Genomic DNA, 21,832 nt, shown 5'->3' with positions numbered 1-21,832 from the left:
CCTCCCACAGATACCTCCCTAACTCAGTTACCTTGACTGTCTTCCCCTCCTCGCTGGAATACCTCCCAATGCCCAAAGCCTCTCTTCTTTCCCCCCCATCCCCCCTTTGCTGCCCACTCACTCCCTGAACCTGCTCTGAATTAGAATCCTGGGTCAGGGCAGGACTACTGCCTAGTGGTTACAGTACAGGGGGAGGGTAGGAGTCCTGGTTCTGCCATTGACTCGTTAGGTCTTTTTTCTTCTGTAATTTCTGTTCTACTAAAATAAGGCCTCTGTAAATCAGGGGAGATGAACTGACCTGTGTGGCGTTCTGTTGATGGTGAACTGTGCGTAATGTCACCTGGAAGGGGGGAGGGAAGAAGAATGAAACAAACTTTTTTATCATAATTTTCTGTTTACTCTGCTCGCCTCACACCACACAGGGCACTTGCAGATCTGATTGGGTAAGCCAGTCACATGGCAGTGTGATTATCTTTGGAGCTGAGAGAATGATACACCAGTTAATGAGTTATTCAGAGTCCCCTGAAGGATCTGTTCCTGGCCACTGTCAGAGACTGTACCCAGATATCAGACTCAACAGGTGTGGCAATGCCTGTGTTCTTAGACAGCTGCTCTGTGTCCCCCCGCAGAACACCAAATAGAAATTTACACACTGAACACACACATACACACTCATCTGGCATCTGGTGAGTGCAAGTTACCGTGTGCACCCAGTGACATGTCTCTGTACAACAGCACTTATGTCACCGCTGACTCTGCCCAAGGTGCCCACTAAGCTCGTGTTTTTAAAATCTTTTTCCTTATTACTTTTTCAAGAAATCTACGAACAAACCCACTGTAACAACGAATGTGTTGTAATTAAAACAGCAGTAAGTGATCTCAAGATGACAAGCACACACAGCTGTACCTTCAGGCTTTTAGCTTCTGGTTATTATTATTGATACATCAAACGCCCAGTACAGGATGATAAGCTCAGCGCATTGTAAATGTCTGTAATACTGTTGCTCCGTTGGCTGGGCAGAAAGCTGTAATTTTGAGCCCTGCAGGGTAGTTTCAGTTTGGACGAGCGATCAGTGATAGAAGTCTGGTATACTTTTGGTGTCATCTGTTTATGCCCAGAAACAGACACCGCGTCCTGCTTCCCTGACCAGCAGGAGGAACGTACAATTCATGGGCTTTAGCAGACATCTCCAACCAGACACACAGCCTGGTTCCCAATAAGCAGCTAGCTCGTCTGCCTCTGCTTCCTTCTAGGGTCAGCCAACCACTGCCTCTCTAATGGCCGACCCACTGCGACCCCCAACCACCCAGCACCAGGTCGGCTTCCGGCTCAGATTGCCAGCTCTTTGGGACAGGGACAATCCCTAGCACAGTGCAGTCCTGGTCCCTGGATAGAGCTCCTGGACACTACTGTAATACACCTATAAATTAATGTACTGCACCTAGCACAATTGGGTTCAGGGTCATGACTGTGGGTCTCAGGCCACACAACGAATAATAATGGGCTTGCCCTGCAGGCTCCCCTCTGCACTACAAAGCATTCTCAATTGCTCCTGCTGTTAGGTAAGAAGGCAAATGCTTAGCTGCCCCCATTGGCCTCTGATGGTCCTGCACCCCTGATGGCAGCCATTAGCACCTCTCAGCACCACAGTAAGTTTTAGTAATAATATGTGAAACCCATTGTACTACAAACATAGGAATGGCTTGTGGGGACACCCAATTTCAGTGTATTTCCCCCATTTTCGTATTTGTATTGTGGTAGCACGTAGGAGTCAGATGGATGAATATCTTCAATACCAGGCAAATTGGTTGAAACTACAGTAAAGAACAGAATTATTAGACACACAGATGAACACGATTTGTTGGAGAAGAGTCAAGATGTTTTTTGTAAAGGGAAATCATGCCTCACCAATCTACTAGAATTATTTGAGGGGGTCAACAAGCATGTGGACAAGGGGGATCCAATGGATATAGTGTACTTAGATTTTCAGAGAGCCTTTGACAAGGTCCCTCACCAAACGGTCTTAAGCAGAGTAAGCTGTCATGGGATAAGAGGGAAGGTCCTCTCATGGATCAGTATCTGGTTAAAAGATAGGACACAAAGGGTAGGTATAAATGGTCAGTTTTCAGAATGGAGAGAGGTAAATAATGGTGTCCCCCAGGGGTCTGTACTGGGACCAGTCCTATTCAACGTATTCATAAATGATCTGGAAAAGGGTGTAAACAGTGAGGTTGCTAAGTTTGCAAATGATACAAAATTACTCAGGGAGTTCAAAGCTCGCTGTGAAGAATTACAAAGATCTCACAAAACTGTGAAAGGCAGATGAAAACAACAAAATGGCAGATGAAATTCAGTGTTGATAAAAGCAAAGTAATGCACATTGGAAAACATAATTCCAATTATACAAACAAATGATGGGTTCTCAATTACTTATCACCCAGGAAAGAGATCAGGGATTAGTTATAGATAGTTCCCTGAAAACATCTGCTCAATGTGCAGAGGCAGTCAAAAAAGCGAACAGAATGTTAGGAACCATTAGACGAGAGAGAGAAAATAAGACAGAAAATATCATAATGCCACTATATAAATCCATGTTATGCCAACACCTGGAATACTGCATGCAGTTCTGGTCACCCCATCTCAAAAAAGTACAGAGAAGTGCAACAAAAATGATTAGGGGTATGGAACAGCTTCCATACAAGGAGAGATTAAAAAGACTGGAATTATTCATCTTAGAAAAGAGATGACTAAGGGGGGATATGATAGAGGTCTATAAAACTATAATTATTGTGGAGAAAGTGAATAAGAAATTTTTTTTACCCCTTCACATAACGCAAGAACCAGGAGTCACCCAATGAAATTAATAGGCAGCAGGTTTAAAACAAACAAAATGAAACTTCTTCACACAACGCACAGTCAACCTATGGAACTCGTTGCTCAGGGATGTCATGAAAGCCAAAACTATAACTGGGTTCAAAAAAAAATTTGATAAGTTTATGGAGGATCGGTCCATCAATGGCTATTAGCCAAGATGGTCAGGGATGCAACTGCATACTCTGGGTGTCCCTAAGCCTCTGACTGCCAGATGCTGCGACTAGCCAACAGGGGACGGATCATCTGATAACTGCTGTTCTGTTTATTCCCTCTGGCACATCTGGCACCAGCCACTGTCAGAAGACAGAATATTGGGCTAAAAGGATCATTCTTATGTTCTTACAAACTGAATTTGAGTCAACAATGTGGTACAGTTGCAAAACAGCATGCTGGGCATATTAACCGGAATGCCGTCTGTAAGGTACAGGAGGTAATTGTCCCACTCGACTTGGCCTTGTGAGGCCTCAGCTGGAGTCGTATGTCCAATTCTGGGTGCCGTACTTTAGGAAATATGTGAACAAATGGAAAAGAGTCCAGAGGAGAGCAACAAAAATAAGAAAAGGTTTAGAAAACCTGAGCTGTGAGGAAAGGTTAAAAAAAACATTAGAGATGGGAATCAACAGGGCAGAGGATATCCCAGTTACCAGTAGAACCTAGCTCCAGGCTTCAGTCATCTCTTGCCTTGATTATTGCAACCTCCTCACCTCTCTCCTTCAGTGCATCCAAACGTTGCTTCAAAATTCCTTGAGCACATCATCCTGCAGCACTATACAGGGGCACTGGGGCCAACAGCCCCCTACTATACCTCCCACCCTGCTCCCTGCACCACAGTGCCCCCTAGTTGCAATGATGACTTCAGGAGAGGGCCCTGATATTTTTATGCCTTCATTGAAGCACAGAAGATAATTTCACTCACCTCAGGTGTTATCTCTACATCTGATGTGCTAGATACAGCATAATGGGAGCCATAGGTCAATGGTTTAGTTGTAGGAGGTTTGCGCACACGTATTGATTTGTACTTTCTTTCATTGTCATCAATTACCTGTAAATAACAAGCACAGTCATTTCTGAGATACAGGCAGACAGGGCCACAGAAGACACATTGTGTAGGAACTACCACAGGGGCAGGAGAGCCAGTGCAGGGTCCTAATTCCCATTTTCCTCCTACACAGCAATCCTTGGAAAGAGGAGCCTATTGTTATGACAACAAGGGGAAACAGTGTCATGAGAACGGCAACTGAGGAGCAATCTTGGTACAATGTTAATTGTTTATAATTAAGGCTTTAATTTTGGCACAGGTATTTTTATTAAAATCACAGACAGGACATGGGCAAGAAACAATAAATCACGGAAATGGAGCTGACACCCAACACCAAAGCCAAGCCCTGCCCCCCTGGGGTTGAAGCCAAAGCAGACATCTCTTAAAATTATGGACTCTGTGACCGATTCGTAGCCTTATTTCTAATGAGGCTTGGCAAAATTCAATTTTTAATTTGGACAGAAAATATTAATATTTATTTTTAAGCATTTTCCCTCTATTTTTATCTATTTAAATTTTCACAGTTGTGGGACATTACGGGGACATCAGGCAACGATGGGGCTGGTCAGATAACAATTATTTAATGCCAGTAGCGGTTGAGATTCAAAAAATTAAAGTTTAGTAAGTGGTAAAACAACGTGTCCACAAATACAAAGTCAATAGCCTCAAATCAAACGCTGAAAACTTCTTAATCAGCATTTCTCTTGCTTGGCCTATCTGTAATTTTTGAAAATTTTTCATCAGTTTGTGTTTATATCGTGAAATCAACGTTTACTGACGTATATACTGATAAAAATTGAATCCTCCCAAGCCTAGTGATGTTTGCTCTCCCCCATACGAAAAGATGGATCTGTTCCCACCTGCCCAACTGCTTCTTTGTTCAGTTAATGCCTGCATCCATAGAAAATTTAAATGAGGGCAAAATTTTGACAAGCACCTAGGTGACCTAGGAGCCTAAGGCACATTTTCGAGAGTGAGTTGGGCGGTTAGGGCCAAATTTACACAGGTGTTTAGCTGCCTAGAGAAAAGTGCCAGGTGGGACTTTCAAAAGGGTCAAAGCAGGTTAGGCCCTGCCATGTAGTTAATCTTCAGTCTAGCAGACAAAGGTCTGACATGATCCACTAGCTAGAAGTTGAAACTAAACAAATTCAGACTGGAAATAAGGCATACATTTTTACCACTGGAACAATTTACCAAGGGTTGTGATGGATTCTCCATCACTGGGCATTTTTAGTTCAAGATTGGGTGTTTGTTTTTTAAAGATTTGTTCTGGATCAACCAGGAATTATTCTGGGGAAGTTCTGTGGCCTCTGTTGTACTGGTGGTCAGATTAGATTATCACAGTGGTACCTTCTGGCCCTGAAATCTATGAAAGTCAATGGGAGTAAGGCACTTTGATAAATCCCACTATGTGCCTAAGTGAGTTAGGCACCTATCTGCATCTTGAGGTGACTTTTGTGTATCTGGCCCTAAGCCTGGCTTTTCTGCAAGTGGGACGTAGGCTCCTGTCACAGGGGGGAAAAGTTCCATTAAGGAGAGTCTAAGGTCACCCATGACTGAACACGAATGCCCTGGCTAGGCCTGATTAGGGGTGGTGAGCACCTGGGGTCAAGTGATAGAGAGGGAGGCTTGGGTGCCAGGAAGGAGGGAGGCCGACCAGAAGTAGTGAAGCCTGAGTGGTGGAGACTCAAGCCAGAGGAAAGCCCTGGGGAGCCCCCGCTTTTGCCACTGTTCTGCATAAGGAGAAGTGACCTGGAGGAGAACCCAGGAGGGATGGGTACTTTCTATGGGCCCAGGGTGGGAGGACATTGTTTGTGTTGGCCCTTTGTATGGGCGCTTTGGACTCTAGCAGGGGACTCCTGGGGTAAGAGTGAGAGCCCTCCAGTCTGAAGGAAGGTGTAGATTCATAAAGAGCCTGGAGTCACAGAAGGTGGTAGAGCTGGAACCAATGGCATTGAACTTTATTTTGTGATTTGAGACATCCATATTAATAAGTTGCCCCGTGCTGTGGGTGTTACTAGCCTCAGAGAGTGCTGGAGAAGTATTCTGAGAAGGGGAAACTGAGGGTGGAATACCTGCAGGGCCAACCTATGCCATGGGGGGTGCTCTGAGATGGGGACCCTACGACAATTCCTAAGCCACTTGGGTGCTTCTGAAAACTTTACCCCAAGATCCTTACTCCTTTGGGGTTTAGATAATCTTAATTTTTCCCCCTTTCCAGCTAAAATTCTGGTTAGAGAATGAACCCGCAAATCTCCAACAGATATAATGATGTCATCGGATTTTTCCCTAATTATTTTACAGCTCGATCTTACATTAGAGATGTAAACCAGGTCTCAAATTCCAGGAAAGAGTTGTCTCAGTCTGTTCTACAGTTATGAACAGCACAATACCAGCTGTAGGCTGCTGTCTTTCAATCTGTTATCTTCAATTTTTATTCCTTTGATTGTGCTGTCTGGTCTTAATCTGAGGTGCCCTTAATATGCCCTCCTGACGTAAGAAGGCAGAAAAATTCTAAAGCATATGTGAATGTGTCAGATTGAAACATTACATCTCTAAACTAGTGAACAAACTTATTTCAAAATGGAATTGATGTTTAAGAATCAAAATGTACAAAACAAGCCATTTTTTGAAATTCTAACTTTAAACATTTTAGTGTTATTGGAATAGAAGGTTTGCAGGCATAATTCATTCACTCCATTTTTTTTCAATTCAAGGTGACCTGCAACTGGAGGGGGAAAAAATAGGTCTATTCCCCTCCCCCCCTCCGTTATGATTGCTAACAAAGGCCTGAAATGGTTTATTTAAAAATTTATTTGTTTGGGTTTTTTATTCTATGATGACTGGACAGCAAGTGTAGGTGATGACATCAGAGTGAAAGTTGAACGGTTGACAAAAAGTTTACCCAAATGATTTAAAAAAAAAAAAAGATTTACTTTGAATGACTAATTTTTTGAGTAACCCTGTGTTAAAGATTCAACACACTCCTCTTTTCACTTAAGATAGTAGCAGCTAACAACATGCACAACTTAGACCTCCCAGTGATCCTCCAGCAAAACCAGTGAAGACCAGACTTGACATTTCTGAAATTTGTAAGTTATAAAACAAACAGGGAAAAAATTGATAGTAAATAGTCTTACAGGAATTCTTTATATGTCATTAAACACCTCCCACTGCCTCCCTAATTTTTTTAAAAAATCTCTCTCACGGGTCACCTTTAACAGTCCACACATATCACTTCCTAGATAGAATATCATATTTCAGAGAGTAAAAAGCATATAGAATCACATGGAATTTAGAAACAACCTTGGCTACACTTCTCTTTGTGCAGCTATCTCACAACCGTGCATGTTACAGGATGTTCTGAGTTATTCCAGGCTATGTGCTGTATGGTAAATGGTGAATCTGGCTCACTCTTGTTGAGTCTCAGTTACCTTTCTCAATGGAAGGATGTCAGGTATCAAGTAGAGGTGGAGAGTTATATTTTCAGCCCTGAGTGCCCGGTAAAGCAGTGTGATACCGTGGATTGGACTAGATAGCATAGATATTCCTATTTTCAAAATAGCTCCCCAAAAGGAGAAACGGGGGTCCTCCAGCACAGCGTGGAAAGGCATCACTCGCGTTGGCTCCTCCAGCGTCATCCTCCCATCAACAAAATGGGCCATTCGCATCTGGGAGACGCCAGCCTCTCCCCCTGGGAATGGATGTCAAAGAGAATGAGTAAAAAGCAACAGAAGGTCCTGTGGCACCTTTAAGACTAACAGAAGTATTGGAGCATAAGCTTTCGTGGGTAAGAACCTCACTTCTTCAGATGCAAGACAACTTTTTACAGATTCAGACTAACACGGCTACCCCTCTGATACTTGACACCAAAGAGAATGAGGTTCTGTTTTACCTGTTACATGACAGCACTGCCCAAGGTTTAGAGCAAGGGGCGGGGACCCAGGAATCCTAGGCTCTCTTCTCAGTTACGCGGGGGGGAAGGGAGCAGGAGACTAGGAGTCAGGACTCTTGTTTGTTGTATAACTACTCATTGGTGCATGGGGGACTGAGCTGCTGATGGTCGGGTGAGCTGGCTTACAGGAGAAGTGATCTGCACCGAATATAGGCCCGACACAGATTTACTTCCCCCCTCCCGCCCACCATGGAGCAAGGGTGGAGAGGAGGGACTGAACAGTGACTGAGTCCCAGTCTGGTTCCTGATCCTGCCCCTTTATTCATGTCTCACACACCCTCACTCTGAGACCTATAATAAAAATATTATAATATAAAAATATTACTTGCCTGTAATATTTTTATGAATTATTTGTGTGGTAGTCCAATTATTTGGCTTGGTGTTGCTACCCAGAGGGTGCAAAGAGTTAAAGTCCCTCCTGGGGGAGAGCCAGAGACGTGTGGAATTTGGGTCATGTAACTGTCTGGGGTGGTATGAATGAGCCATTAGGACTGGCTGGAACATTCACATATCAGTCAAGGATCCGGGAAGACAATGGGAACCCCAGTGACTGAACGATTAACGCTTAGCAACGGGAGGCTCAAATGGGTGGAACATGTGAACGTGGTGGGGTTTTGCTGCAGCGGAGAACAGTGGACAGAGGTGTCATGTACCTGTGCTAAGCGTGGAGCTCAGAGTCACCGACCACTCACCTGGACTGGGACAAAAAAAAGGGACAAAGAAAGGAAGTGAAGATATTTCCTACAGCACTACGGCTCAAAGGGCAGCCCTGGCTTTGGTCCGTCTGGACTATGTCTTAATTTTTGCTTCTCTATGTCAGTGGTCCCCAAACTTTTTACCTCGTGCCCCCCATACCTCTGTCCATGCCTCCCCTGGAGCCGGGGCCAGGAGTGGGGCCATGGCCCTGGGAGGTGGGGGACGTGGACAGGGGTAAGGGAGCCAAGGCTGGGACCACAGCTAGAGGCTGGGGCAGGGCTGGGAGCAGCACCTCAGCTCAGGCCGGCAGCCGGGGCCAGGAGCAGAGCTGGGTGGCACTTCGCCCCACCTCCCATTGGGGCTGTCCTGAGACCCAGCCATGCCTCCTCCGAATGTTCCTCCGTGCTCCCTTAGGGGGCTGCACCCCACAGTTTGGGAACCTCTGCTCTATACTAACCCAAGGACTTCCCCATGCTGTGTTCCACTAGACTATTCCAACCTATTCCCTTGTGAACAGGCTGCCTCGTGTCACTGCAGATACTTGCTGACCTACACTGGTCCCTGAAGAGGGTAAAGGTCTCTGAACAGAGTCTACCTCAGTGGGACTCGCCAGGCAGAGCTCACGGTGCGGAACAGGAGGGCTGGAGCCCAGAGGCCCAGTTTTGGAGGCACTGGGGCCACATGACCTACCCTTTTGGAAAAGTGTGACCCCTTGGGGGTCTGGCACACTGACAGGGTTCCTCTAAGGGACAGCTTACAGGCCAGGGCATAGCACAGACCCTGTGTATTAGTGACGGTCCACATACACTAACTCCTGGTAAATGGGAGCACAGGACAGTCCATATCAACAGAGCTAAATCAAACTACCTCATCCAATTCTTTGTAAAGTGTCATACACGGCTTTAGTGCGCGTGATCATGACTCCATGATCATGCTGGACCCATCAACTACAGTAGCTTGTTATTTACCAAGAACCAAAGGACTCAGTCCTTCAGCTCTTTGACTTTTGCCCTAGGTCTGTCGGCCCCCCGCCCTCCGGTGCTGAAAGTCTTGGATTCAGTCTCTGCTGATACTTATGGTGTTTGTGGGCGTTTGCAGTCATGGTTTGTTACAAAATCACTGAGATCTATGGGTTTATAGAGCTTTTATAGTCATTATTTATCTGCCATACCTGCAAAGCACATGAAGTGGGGGAGGTGCAGAGCTGCCACAGCTCCGGCCGGTTCCGCCCAGATGTTGAACAAAGGGCCAGCGATCATCCACTGCTGCATGTCCAGTTCTGTCTGATGACAACGCCAGGATTCATAATTGTATCTGAGAGTCACGGCTGCCCACACCTCGAACCCCAGTTCAGTTTCAGAGCATCTGAAGGAGCCTGCCTGGGGGAAATGAACCCTGCACATCAAAGAGAGAGGGAAGAAGAGAGTTAAACAACACTAAATGCAAAGTGCCCATCAGTTTTATCATTCCCATGGTGTGATTCATAGACTCATAGACTCATAGACATTAAGGTCAGAAGGGACCATTATGATCATCTGGTCTGACCCCCTGCATGCTGCAGGCCGCAAGACCCTTCCCTGGACTCTACCGTTGAAGTCCCCAATCCTGTGTTTTAGTGACTTCAATCGGCTGAGACCCTCCTGCTAGTGATCCCTGCCCCATGCTGCGGAGGAAGGCGAAAAACCTCCAGAGGCTCAGCCAATCTACCCTGGAGGAAAATTCCTTCCCGACCCCAAATATGGCGATCAGTAATACCCCGAGCATATAGGCAAGAGTCTCTAGCCTGACCCTTGTTGGCCATTATGCTATTTACGTACCATTGCTTGGTTTTCCTTGGCTACTATGTTTTATCATTAAACCATTCCCTCCATAAACTCATCCAACTTAATCTTAAAACCAGACAGGTCCGTCGCCCCCACCGTTTCCCTCGGAAGGCCGTTCCAATATTTCACCCCTCTGATGGTCAGAAACCTTCGTCTAATTTCAAGCCTGAACTTCCCCACGGCCAGTTTATATCCATTCGTTCTCGTGTCCACATTAGTACTAAACTGGAATAATTCCTCTCCCTCCCTTGTATTAACCCCTCTGATATATTTAAACATAGCAATCATATCCCCCCTCAGCCTTCGCTGATGGGCTGGGAACAGAGGCACAGAGACTACAGGCCCAGCAGAGTGAGTGGTTGGGTGGGGGCAGAGGACAGGATAAAAGGGGTTATTTGCCCTATTTTAAAAAATATATATATTTTACTATCCAGTTGAGGTCCCCCCAGTATGGGTACAGGGCTCATGCACTGTAATTCTCCACACACACTTAATTTTTATTTGAGAGAAATAAACTTACCAAAAATTGCATTGCTGGGTATAGAACACAAGAGTCCTGACTCCCACCCCCATAACCACTAGACCCTAAACCTCAGAGCCAGGGATAGAGACCAGGACTACCCCCACCCCCCCAAATCTTACCCACTAGACCCTCCTACACTGATTGTCTAAAAGTTAACTTGGAAAAGACACTGATTTTAGCTCTTAACAAGTCCAACGGCAGAATCAGATCTAGACAATGTACAGCTAAACATACTAATTCTTCCATCTCCGTTTTGACTGACCTAAACAAACATGTCTTATGGGTCTGAAACATCTCCTACCATTTTTATAAGTCTAAACAGACCCTCCCCCAATAGAGCATGTCTGACCTGTGATTTTTTCATAGACGTAACTTGGGCCAAATTTAGGTGGATTTTCAAAAGAACAGAAAAAAACCCCTTACCAAATTTCGAGTCCATGCTCTAAAGCATGGAGGTGCTAGAGCTTCTCAAGGAAACAGTTGTAAGAATTTTTTAACATGGACTAAACAACACTTGCCCCTACTTTTATTTTCAGAAACAAATGAACCATTTATCTGAAATTTAGCTCAGGCAGACACCCAGGGTGGAAAAATGTTAAACTTAAATTATGGCAAAATTCTAAGCAACTGAAAACAGGGTCTCATAATGGAAAGGGTCAGGAAACCTTAATTCTATGTGTTACTACCAGCTCCACTTAAATAACGCCCCATCTCTGACCTGTACAATTTCGGATTCTCCTCTGGGCCGGGCAAAATCTCTGGTTTTACTTCTTCTGCAAAATCCTAAAACAAACACATTTGTATTAACTTGGCTCCAGTAAGGATTTTCAGCTGGATGGTTCTCATGAGAAAAAGGTGTTAGCTAAAGGCAGCGTACTGTACAAAACCTTCAGCATGCAACCTGCCCACACTGCCAAAACTCTTTTCCAAGCCTGGCTCATCTTGTGTCTTGACTGCGGTAAACTCATTCCCTCTGGTCCATTCAAAGTGCTGCTGCTAAGTGCTGCATCTTCCTAGTTTGTTGCTCTGACTACCAGGGGCATCATTTGCTATGGGGCACTGGGGGCAGTTGCCCCTCCCCCTGACTTTTCATAGGACTATAGGCTTCATTCTGGCTTCCTCTCCTCCCCTCAATGAGAATGAGGCTATGGAATGTCCTTCAGCAAAAGCACCCTCTTTCAAGATGGCCACCACCTCCCATTTTTCCCAGTGGGAATGAAAACTGTCCTTGGCAAAGATGGTGGCCCCTGACCTGCAGTGACACCATGAGTGATAAGAAGATCTGTGCCTTTGAAATCAATTACATTTAATTTAGAACTATAAACTCTTTATAACTAATTTATAAACTATAAATGTGGGAAGTTTTCTTCTAATTAATTAATCACAATTGTATTGGTATTCTGTGGCATCACTCCAGGGCTCCGTTAAGGTTACTGGGTGCCTTAACTGTGCATTTTCAGATCTTAATATGCTTGGCTTTCTTGTAGATATACAGGGCCGCCCAGAGGGGGAGGCAAGTGGGGCAATTTGCCCCAGGGGCCCCCATGAGAATATAGTATTCTATAATATTGCAACATTATTTTATGGAAGGGGCCCCCGAAATTGCTTTGCCCCAGGCCCCCTGCATCCTCTCGGCGGCCCTGTAGATATAACCTTAACTCTGAATGCCCTGAGCTTGTAGTGTTTGGTTTTGGGATAGTTGCAACGTCTATTTTTTTTTTGCCCTTAAATTACTAATACATACTTAACATTATTTCTATCTAAAGCAGTCTTTGTCTGGGAATTTTCAGTGGGGTTTCACTAATTGGCAATTTAATAGCAATTTAGTGTCAGTTCTGTTGATGATGCCAGAGCCAGATTAGACTCCTCCTTGCTCTCTCTACACTATGTTGACTTTACAGGCTTAACAGGAGCAAAAAGTCGTTACTCCAGTCAGCAGTTCTGGCTCCGATATACATGGGGACCAGCTTTGTTAAGGAAGAAAGGGCCACTTTTACATAGTCACTTTTGACTGGAACTGCGGCTAACTTCTCAGCTTCTTCTTCTATTTCCTCATCCCTTGAGCTTTGATCCCAGAAAATAAACACAGGTGTGTGATTTCCTCTGAGTTAAACAGTGTCCCATCTGGGGGCATCCACACAGCACAGACACACCGACGGTGTGAGATAGTGCCCAGACACCACAATGATGGGGACAGAACACACAGAGAACAAACACAATCCCCTACCTTCTCTCTGTGACACAAGTCACATCTGTCCTTTCCCCAGGAGCCTGAAGTGGCATCTTCACTCCTGCGTCTCACTCCTGCTGCAGAAGGGAAAGTATTGGGTCAGGGCAATACATCCTGAAGGCAAGACTGTCCTCAGCTCTGGGGAGATGTGGGGGGCAGGCCAGACACAACAGAATCCTTCCACTCCCAAGTGCCCAAAGACTGAGGTTAGCACCACAGCAGTGTTACCCATCACTCCATAGTTACCCCTCGTCTGGTCCTTTCCATTCCACAACTAATCCCTCTCCCTCCTACTTCCCCGTCTCCAATGCCAGTTTCTGCTCAGTGAGCTCGTCTCACACGGTCTGATCCTGGGGAACATCCTTAGAGCATGGGAGCAGACGCCACCACCAACAAAAATAATAATGGTCGTGGGTCACTGGAATTGGCTTCTGCAATTCATATCCTAATCTCCATGCCTGGAAGGCCTGAGTCCATACTGAGAAAGTATTTAAGAGGTGAGTTAAAGCCCATTTCACCAGTCCAGTCCATGCAGTAGCACATTATATCTATACAGATAGATGGGCACAGGTGACTAGTGTTAAAATAATGGCTAAATCTGTGAGGTCATGGGACACTTGAGACTTTTTTGGGTGTCCGTTCAGATGGAAGCTGTTCCCATATTCATCACGTATATAACAGACTGAGCAAAATATTGGTGGGAAATTCCAACATTTCAACTTTTTTTTCCCACCCTGAATCAGGACAAAAGTTGAAACAGCAAAACTTGGTGCAGAACAAGTTCTGAAAATTTTGATTCAGAAGAGGTGAAATGTTTTCCTTTGGCATTTTCAATTGAAACTAAACATTTCAATATTCCTGAATTGAAATGTTTCATATCGTCTTGTTGAATTGACCCAAAACACGTTGTCTGGAGTCAGTTCAATGTTAAACTGCATTTCCCTGTGGTGATCCATTGCTTCATTAAAGCTAGTTGTCCAATGTCCCCATTTTCCCCTTTGGGCTGGAATCCCTAAGTAGGCTACAACTCCCATGATGCATCAGCTGCGATGTGACTCCCATAATGCAGCATGCTGCAGGATCAGCAGGGAGATGGTGTGGCATCATGGGAGATGTAGTCCAGCCAGGGAGCCCAGGCCACAGGATGAATGGGGGCCTGAACTGCCACTCCCATAAGGCAATGTACCACAGGAAATGCAGCTTAATGTTGAACTGACTCAAAACATTTTGGGTCAATTCAACAAACCAAAATATATTGATTCAGGTCAAACCAACTCAAACTGAAATATTTTGTTTCAATTTTCCCAATGGAAAAATCAAAACATATCAGCAAATTCAAAATATTTCCCAGGGAAACTTTTTTCAACAGAAAATGTACTCTCTGAAAAATCAAAAATAATTTTAAGAGAAAATTCTCAGCCAAATCTAATATATAAAAGTTTCTCACCCTTGTGGATTCTCATATGTTTTGTGAGGTTGGAGCTGTCACTGAAGCTCTTCTCACACGTACTGCATTTAAAAGGCTTCTCTCCGGTGTGGATTCCCTGATGGCGAATGAAGTTGGCATTCACATTGAAGCTCTTCTCACAATGCAAGCAGCGATAGGGTTTCTCTCCAGTGTGGATTCTCTGATGTATCCTTAGAGATCCATTGGTCGTGAAGCTTTTCCCACATTCAGCGCATTTAAAAGGTCTCTCTCCAGTGTGGATTCTCTGATGTATCCTTAGATATCCGATGGTCCCAAAGCTTTTTCCACATGTGAAGCACTTATAGGGTTTCTCTCCCGTGTGAATTCTCTGATGGCGGATGAGGTTTGAGTTCAGACTGAAGCTCTTCCCACATTCAGAACATTTGAAAGGCTTCAGTCGCAGGTGGAGTTTCTCATGTTGATTGCGATTGGAGCTGTCATTGAAGCTCTTCCCACATTTACCACATTTGTAGGGTTTCTCTCCCGTGTGGGTTCTCTGATGCCGAATAAGGTTTGACTTCTGACTGAATCCCTTCCCACAATCAGGACATATGTAAGGTCTTTCCTCGTTTGGGATTTGAAAGGTGGAGAATCCTTTCTCGCGGGCCGAGGGATGTGCTGGCCACAGCTTCCTGCCACCCCCATGAGCCCGGGACGGTGAACCGTGGCGAGTGGGGGCCGCGATCAGCCGAACCTGCCGCGTCAGCAGGTAAATAAACTGGCCCAGCCCGCTAGGGTGCTTACCCTGGCGAGCCGCGTGCCGAACATTGCCGACCCCTGATCTAGAGTGACCCCACTGATGACAATGGAGTCAGAGCTATATTCTGATCTCAGGTACAGTAATACAATTCTGGAGTGACTCCAAATGGACTAACCCCAGGGTCACTAAGATCAGAACCTGGTCCTAACTCTGCTGACCTTAGTGGGGTCTCTCAAGATATCTCCAAATCACCTTAGCTCTGCACTCAAACAGGAGGAGGTGATTAGCTTGAAAACTGGTATTTTAAAAAGTTAGAGATAGTGAAATCCAGGACACTGCCCATGTCTAATCCAGGCTGGGGAAAATGGATCCAGTCCCAGCACCATGTGGCACCTTCCTTAGGGAAAAGTCCAGAAGCCCAAGCCCCTGAAGCAACAGTGTTGTGACACCCAGGCCTGGAGCTGTTTTTGTCCAATCCTGCGGTGAATTTCCACTGGGGCACATTTCAACCCCCTGGGCAATTGTGCTCACTCACCTGATGCTGATGTCAGTTCTTCAGTGGAAATTTGATCATGAGGAGCTTCCATGTGACCGGAATGTCCTATGGATGAGAGAAAGAGCAATACAGCATATTTCCTTAGTAGATCTCATAGCACTTTATAAAGGAAGCCGGTGTTTTTTTCAAACTGGGATTGATGTCTGGATCTCAGCGAGATCTACAATACAAGTCAGGTTTAACATTTTTGCTTCAGTCATTTTGAATTCAGCCAGTCAAAAATCAGGAGAATAAAATCGCAAAAATGGTTCAATTCTCCTCCAGCTTCTTCATTAAAATTCAAAATTGTTAGAATGTGACACATTTCCACCAGCCTTATAGAGACCAGTCTCTGATCTCTGTAGGTGCTTTCCCAATTCTAATAGTAATAACTTCAAAAAGAATTGTGGGTTTTTTTCTTGACATATTTTTTGCTAGTCCATGACTTTTAAAAAAAAATTCCCACAATTTCTGGAGCTTCATGTTGCTTGCAAGGCTTTCCCCACCCTTTTTCTAAAGGGGCAGGAGAGAGAGGTGCCCTGTACCCACGAGGGGTTCCTGGTACTTGCTGGGGGTAGGTACTCATCATGTGGCAATTGAGGAAGCCTTCTGCACCCTGCCGTGGTAGGGTCGTCTCGGCTGTCTACACTCAGCTCCCTGCCTGTCCCCTCACCTGCCCCTGTGCACATGGGAAACAAACAGCTGAGCTGAAGGGCCAGGGTCATGGGGGGAGCAGACAACTGCTGAACAGTTCTCTGCTCTCCCGGCCCTTGAGCGCAGCCTCGTTCGCTTGTCCTGTGCAGGCTCTTTCCAGCAGAGGACAGGGCTCTGTGCCCTGGAGCTGTGGTGAAGGGCTGGGGTCGAATGTGTAAGATATCGCTCCATGATCACATACTGAATGAGATCAGAAGGTATACAGAGGTGACCAATATAGTGCAGGTGATGTACGACGCAAAGCAGAGATGGGCAAGTCATGTAGTCCGTAGGCAAGACAATAGGTGGACAACCCGCATTAGTGACTGGATCCCCAGAGGCCACAAGTCACCGCTGGGCAGCCCAAAAACGCGCTGGGCTGATCCCATGACAAAACTCTTTGGCCAGAAATGGAAAGAATCTGCTTGCAACAAAATGGTATGGCATCAACTTGCGTTCGTGGAGGGACAGATGAGGACACACTGAACAAAAGTGACCCATTGATCACAAAGTCCAGCACATCTGGGTGGCAAGACAGACTGACGTGTCTAAAGGGACTGTCTGTGACTCCGTTATAAGACTACTGTGGTACTTTGGGAGTTCACATTTGGTTCTGGATGGGTGAGATCTAATCATAGAACATACAACCAGTTTGGAGTGTCTGCTCTCCTTTTCACAGTCTGCCCTGAGGTAGGCACTCTTGGTCTTGAGCCACTCCAGACACCATGACACCCACGTGAAGGAAAACTTGCACTTCCTGCAGTAGAATGAAGTCAAGAGACTGGCCCCAAGAGGGACAGGGAAGGAAGGTAAGAAATGGGGAGAGAAAGAAACTGAAGGGTGTATTCCACTTCCACCGTTCTTAAGACCAGTGACCTCTGGTGATGTGGCACCAAGCACTTAGGAAGGGGGATAAATGATTGGCAAATAGAGGGGGAAATAGAGGATGGTACACTGGGGACTGGTAATCTGTCCTCAACCAATGCTTGAAAACAATTGTTTAGAAGAGCCAAATCAGTCTAGGTAAATTGGCCTCTCCAGATGGGGAGGGAGGTGTCAGATATCTCTTGTAAATTCTACCCCTCTCTCTCAACAGGTCTTGGGAATGAGGAATAAAAAGTGGATATCAGTGAGATTCCTGCAAGCAAAACCACTTTCTTTTTGTCACAGCCATGTAGATATCGAGAGACTTAAGCGTTGCTCTCAAATCCTTAAGGCTATGGAGCCTATTGTCCATTTTCTCTGAAGAGAACAAAGGACCCTCAAAAGGGAGCTCTGGAATAGTTTGCTGTACGGCTGGATGATGAAGACTGGAGGCCTGCAGCCACAAACAACACAGCATGGTGATGACAGAAGACATGGCCCGAGCTGCAAAGTCAGGCAGATCTAGATTGATTGCTGAGCCAGTCTGGCAACTAATTAGCCCTCATCCACCACTGCAGTGAATTCTTGTTTCCCCTTGTCAAGTAGCCTCTCTTTAAACTTTAAAATATTATCCCACAGGCTAAAATCATAATGACCCAGCAGAGCCGGCTGGTTCACAATTCTGAGCTGTAAACCACCTGTGGAATAAAGGTTACTTCCAAATAGGCCCAGCTTCTTTGCCTCTTTCCCTTTCGACATTGACACCTAGTGCTTCTGTCTCTCTCTCTATCATTAGATGACAACTACCAAGGAGCCTGGAGGGAGATGGTTATCAAAATGGTCAAACCCATGCAAGGGTACGTAGAATCTCCTCTGCACCTTTTTCACCTTATGGGGAAGGGAAGAGGGGGTCTATCAAAGCACCTGTGGTAAATGAGGGGGACGGTAGCTCCCTTTTATGGGCATCCAGCCTGTCAGTTAGCTATAAAAATCCTTCTCAGCAGCTGTTCTCTACTTGCCTTACCTGAAATGCTTAAGTAAGAGGAAGTGGGTGGGCACCTGTCCAAAAGAGCCAATGGGAGGGCTAGAATCTTTTAAAATTGAGAAAAAAACTTCCCCTTAGTCTGTGTTGTTGCTGTTCTCTCGTCTGCAGAGACAGGGCAGCAAATATGCTGTAAGGCTTAGGCCAGGTATGAAAATCATCAGCCTCATACCTAGAAACTGCTCATTTGGAATCACAGATATGTAAGCAGATCAGGAAATGTTTAGTTAGACGCAATCAGAACCCTAATAGGTAGAGCCTCCTCTGATTCCAACAAGGGCAGATCCTGAGAGGGAATTTCCTCTTATACACACACAGACAACCTGCAGGGACAGGGCACAATGTAGTTCTTCATAACAAAACATCCCTGTGGTGCTTTTCACCCAGATCAATGCCCAAGTGCTTTACAAGCTGTAGAGATGAGGATCACGTGGCCTGCACCCAGGTGAGGCACAGCTCTCAGAGTGGGAGGGGGAATTTGTGCCCTTCATGGGGATCCCCAGAGCCCACACGCCTTGAGGGACCAGGTGCCCCAGGAGTGAGGCTGCCCATGGGGAAGCATTGTCTGCCCCAGCACCTCCTGCTGGCTCTCTCCAGGCCCTCACTGGTGCCATTGGTTAAACTCAGACAAAGCTCCTGGCATTCTCCAAGGCCTGGCTAGAGACATGGGAGCTCAACACCATGGGAGCCACAATGCTGTTGCCCCCACATAGCTCCCCAACATGGAGGATAATGTGGAGGAAGAGAGAGGAGGGGATAAGGCAGTGGCATCTGTGATTTGGTGTCCTGTCCTCCAGCTCGCCCGGTGCCTTAGCTGACCTTCCTCAAGAACGTAGCTTGGGCCTTGGAGGGATTAGACACGGGGTCCTGGTGCTTCATGGGGCCTAGAGAGAGCAAGTGAAAAAGAGCACAGCTCTCCCCCCCCCCCCAGACTGGATCCCCCGATAGCCCAGTGCGAGGGACTCCTGCTTGGCTCTGAGTGGGACAGTGGGGAACAGGGCCTTGGTGTGGAGGGGGACACTAGAGGGCACTGTCCCATAGACCCTATGTTCTGGGATCCCACCCCCTTTGTCATGGATTAACCCATGAACACTGTTACAAGATACGCGTCCTTGGGGAGCTGGGATTAGAACTGGCCCGTCTAGCCTGAGATCCCACCTGCTGCCTGCCACAACAGATCAGACTCATGGGCCCCAACTAGCCCAGGATCTGCTCCCCACCGAGCCAGATCAGAACAATGGGCCCATCCAGCCCTTATTCTCCCACCACACACACACACTTACTTTTAACCTGTGGCTGAAATGCAGCCACTTCTGGGATGGGACGTGGCAGCTGACAAACAGCGACACTGCGGAAAAAGGAATTTGGGACAGAGAGTGAAAGCCAATCATGAATCGACTGGACTTGGAGGTTGAGCACAACCCTCATTACTTCTGTGGAACTGTAGTTGGGAATGAAGAGCAAATACAGTGGCCCCAGCGGTATAGTGAGGGAAGAAGCAGTTAGTGCCTGGCAAACGGGTATAAAGCTACAGCACATTAGCCTGCAACTCTCTAATGTAGAGGTTCCCAAACTTTTTTTGTTTTGCTGAGCCCTCCTCTGGAGATTCATGTTGCATTCACGCCCCCCTTTTTCTAAGGGGGCAGGGGTGCCCTGTACCCACGAGGGGTGTCTGGTACCTGCTGGGAGCAGATACTCCCCATGTGGCAGTTGAGGAAGCCTTCTGCTCCATGCAGTGGCAGGGTGATCTCTGCTGTTTGGACCCAGCTCCCTGCCAGTCCCTGTCCCCACGCACCCCTGTGCGCATGGGAAACAAACAGGGCTGAGCTGAAAGACCAGGGTCAGGAGGGGAGCTGACAGCTGCGGAACAGAGTTCCCTGCTGTCCCCGGCCCTTGAGCGCAGCCCCATCTGCTTGCCCTGTGCAGGCTCTTTCCAATAGAGGGCAGGGCTCTGTGCCCTGGATCTGTGGTGAAGGGCCGGGGTCGTCAAAAGGCTCTGGTGGCAGGAGAGTCACTAGTCCCATGTGTCACTTGCAGAGTCCCTGGTGGCCTCCCCAATAGGGGTGGTGGCTGCTGCAACTGCTAGGGCAGGGCCAAGGCCTGCCCCTCTGCCCCTCCTCCCTTGCGTTTTCAGGGTAGGGAAAGGCCCATGCAAAGGTCTCTGGAGGCAGAGCCAGTGTGGGGCGCTGAGGCTGCTGGAGCAGAAATCAGTGTGGCTGTGGCAGATGTTGACACTGACCCACAGGCTGGGTGGCCGCTCAGGTGAGTCAGGGGATGGAGGTGGCGCTGCCTCCTTGTCCCCTCCGAGGGCTGGCTTGGGCCCTGCCATGTGGGGCTGGCACAAGCCACCTGGCATTGCCACTCACCCCTAAATATTCCTCCACACCCCACCAAGGCACCCCACAGTTTGAAAACCTGAAGAGACTTTTTTTTAAATTACTGATTTTAGTGCTCCACAGACCAGTGGAGGGTGGGGGGCCACACAGAGCCAGAGCTCCACCTCCTCCCTGCCCTTTAAAAACTATGCCAGGATGAACTGTGCCCATCTTACACACACACACACACACACACACACACACACCCCGCCCATGCAACCTGCACGGACAGGGCATAATCGAGTTCTTCATAACAAAACATCCCTATGGTGCCTTTCACCCAGAGCAATCCCCAAGTGCTTTACAAGCTGAACAGATAAGGATCACCTGCCCTGCACTGAAATGCAGCTGCCTCTAGGGAGGAGCATGCAAAGCATTTACCATCACTACACAAACTTTGAGCAAGATATGAAGGCAGCAGTTTTTGGCAGCTGGGAACGAGGATGGGACTCTGGATTGCGTCACTCGCTGGATCAGAAGGGCACAGAGCAGTGGTGTCGAACCTACAGCCTGAGAGCTGGATTTGACCCCCAGATCCCTTCCTTCTGGCCACTGCTCCCTCTGCCATCTTTGCAGGGATCCAGTCTGCAGCTGAAGCCGGCCCGAGGGTGTCAGAACCAGAGTGGGAGGAGCTCAGGGTGGAGCTTGGGCCTGATTGGGCTCAGGCACCGGAGCCCCTCCTCCTTCTGCTGCTGCCCAATCAGCTCTGCCAACAGCCAGGGGCTCAGCAGAGTGGCTGCTTCCCCTTTGGAACCACTGCAGGTCTGGGCTCTCTCTCTGCTCCCAACCCCTTCTGCTTGACCTGACACAGGGCAGCTCTGCGGATCTATGCTGTCATCGATTCATCCTGCCCCCCATCGCCATAGCATCTGGACACCTCCCCTGTAACATCAGGAGCAGCAGAGAAGTGCTCACTGGACTTCAGGGAGTCTTGGGCACTTTTCAGAGTCACTGCTATGGCCAGTGAAGGGTTACGGCTGCTGGCGATTTATAGCCCACCTGCAGCTCCCGCCC

The 21,832-nt window shown here is 47.0% G+C and overlaps 1 protein-coding gene across 3 annotated transcripts in view; it reads right to left on the bottom strand.

The window, feature by feature from the left end:
- Nucleotides 1–21,832, bottom strand: part of LOC128836868 (NACHT, LRR and PYD domains-containing protein 1b allele 2-like) — a 36,295-nt gene that overhangs the window by 4,017 nt on the left and 10,446 nt on the right. For 2 of the 3 annotated variants that reach the window (XM_054027547.1, XM_054027546.1), the window contains exons 5-11: nt 15,845–15,910; nt 13,139–13,218; nt 11,630–11,694; nt 9,737–9,960; nt 7,349–7,608; nt 3,792–3,917; nt 299–340 (exon numbers count right to left, since the gene is read on the bottom strand). In XM_054027547.1, the coding sequence (XP_053883522.1) occupies nt 299–340; nt 3,792–3,917; nt 7,349–7,608; nt 9,737–9,960; nt 11,630–11,694; nt 13,139–13,218; nt 15,845–15,910 (863 nt within the window). The remainder of the gene's footprint in view (nt 1–298; nt 341–3,791; nt 3,918–7,348; nt 7,609–9,736; nt 9,961–11,629; nt 11,695–13,138; nt 13,219–15,844; nt 15,911–21,832) is intronic. The other variant, XM_054027548.1, reaches the window with a different exon arrangement.

Source organism: Malaclemys terrapin, chromosome 4 (assembly GCF_027887155.1).
Source record: "Malaclemys terrapin pileata isolate rMalTer1 chromosome 4, rMalTer1.hap1, whole genome shotgun sequence".
In the NCBI taxonomy this organism is placed as follows: domain Eukaryota; kingdom Metazoa; phylum Chordata; order Testudines; family Emydidae; genus Malaclemys; species Malaclemys terrapin.
This window is presented reverse-complemented; position numbering and strand designations above follow the sequence as displayed.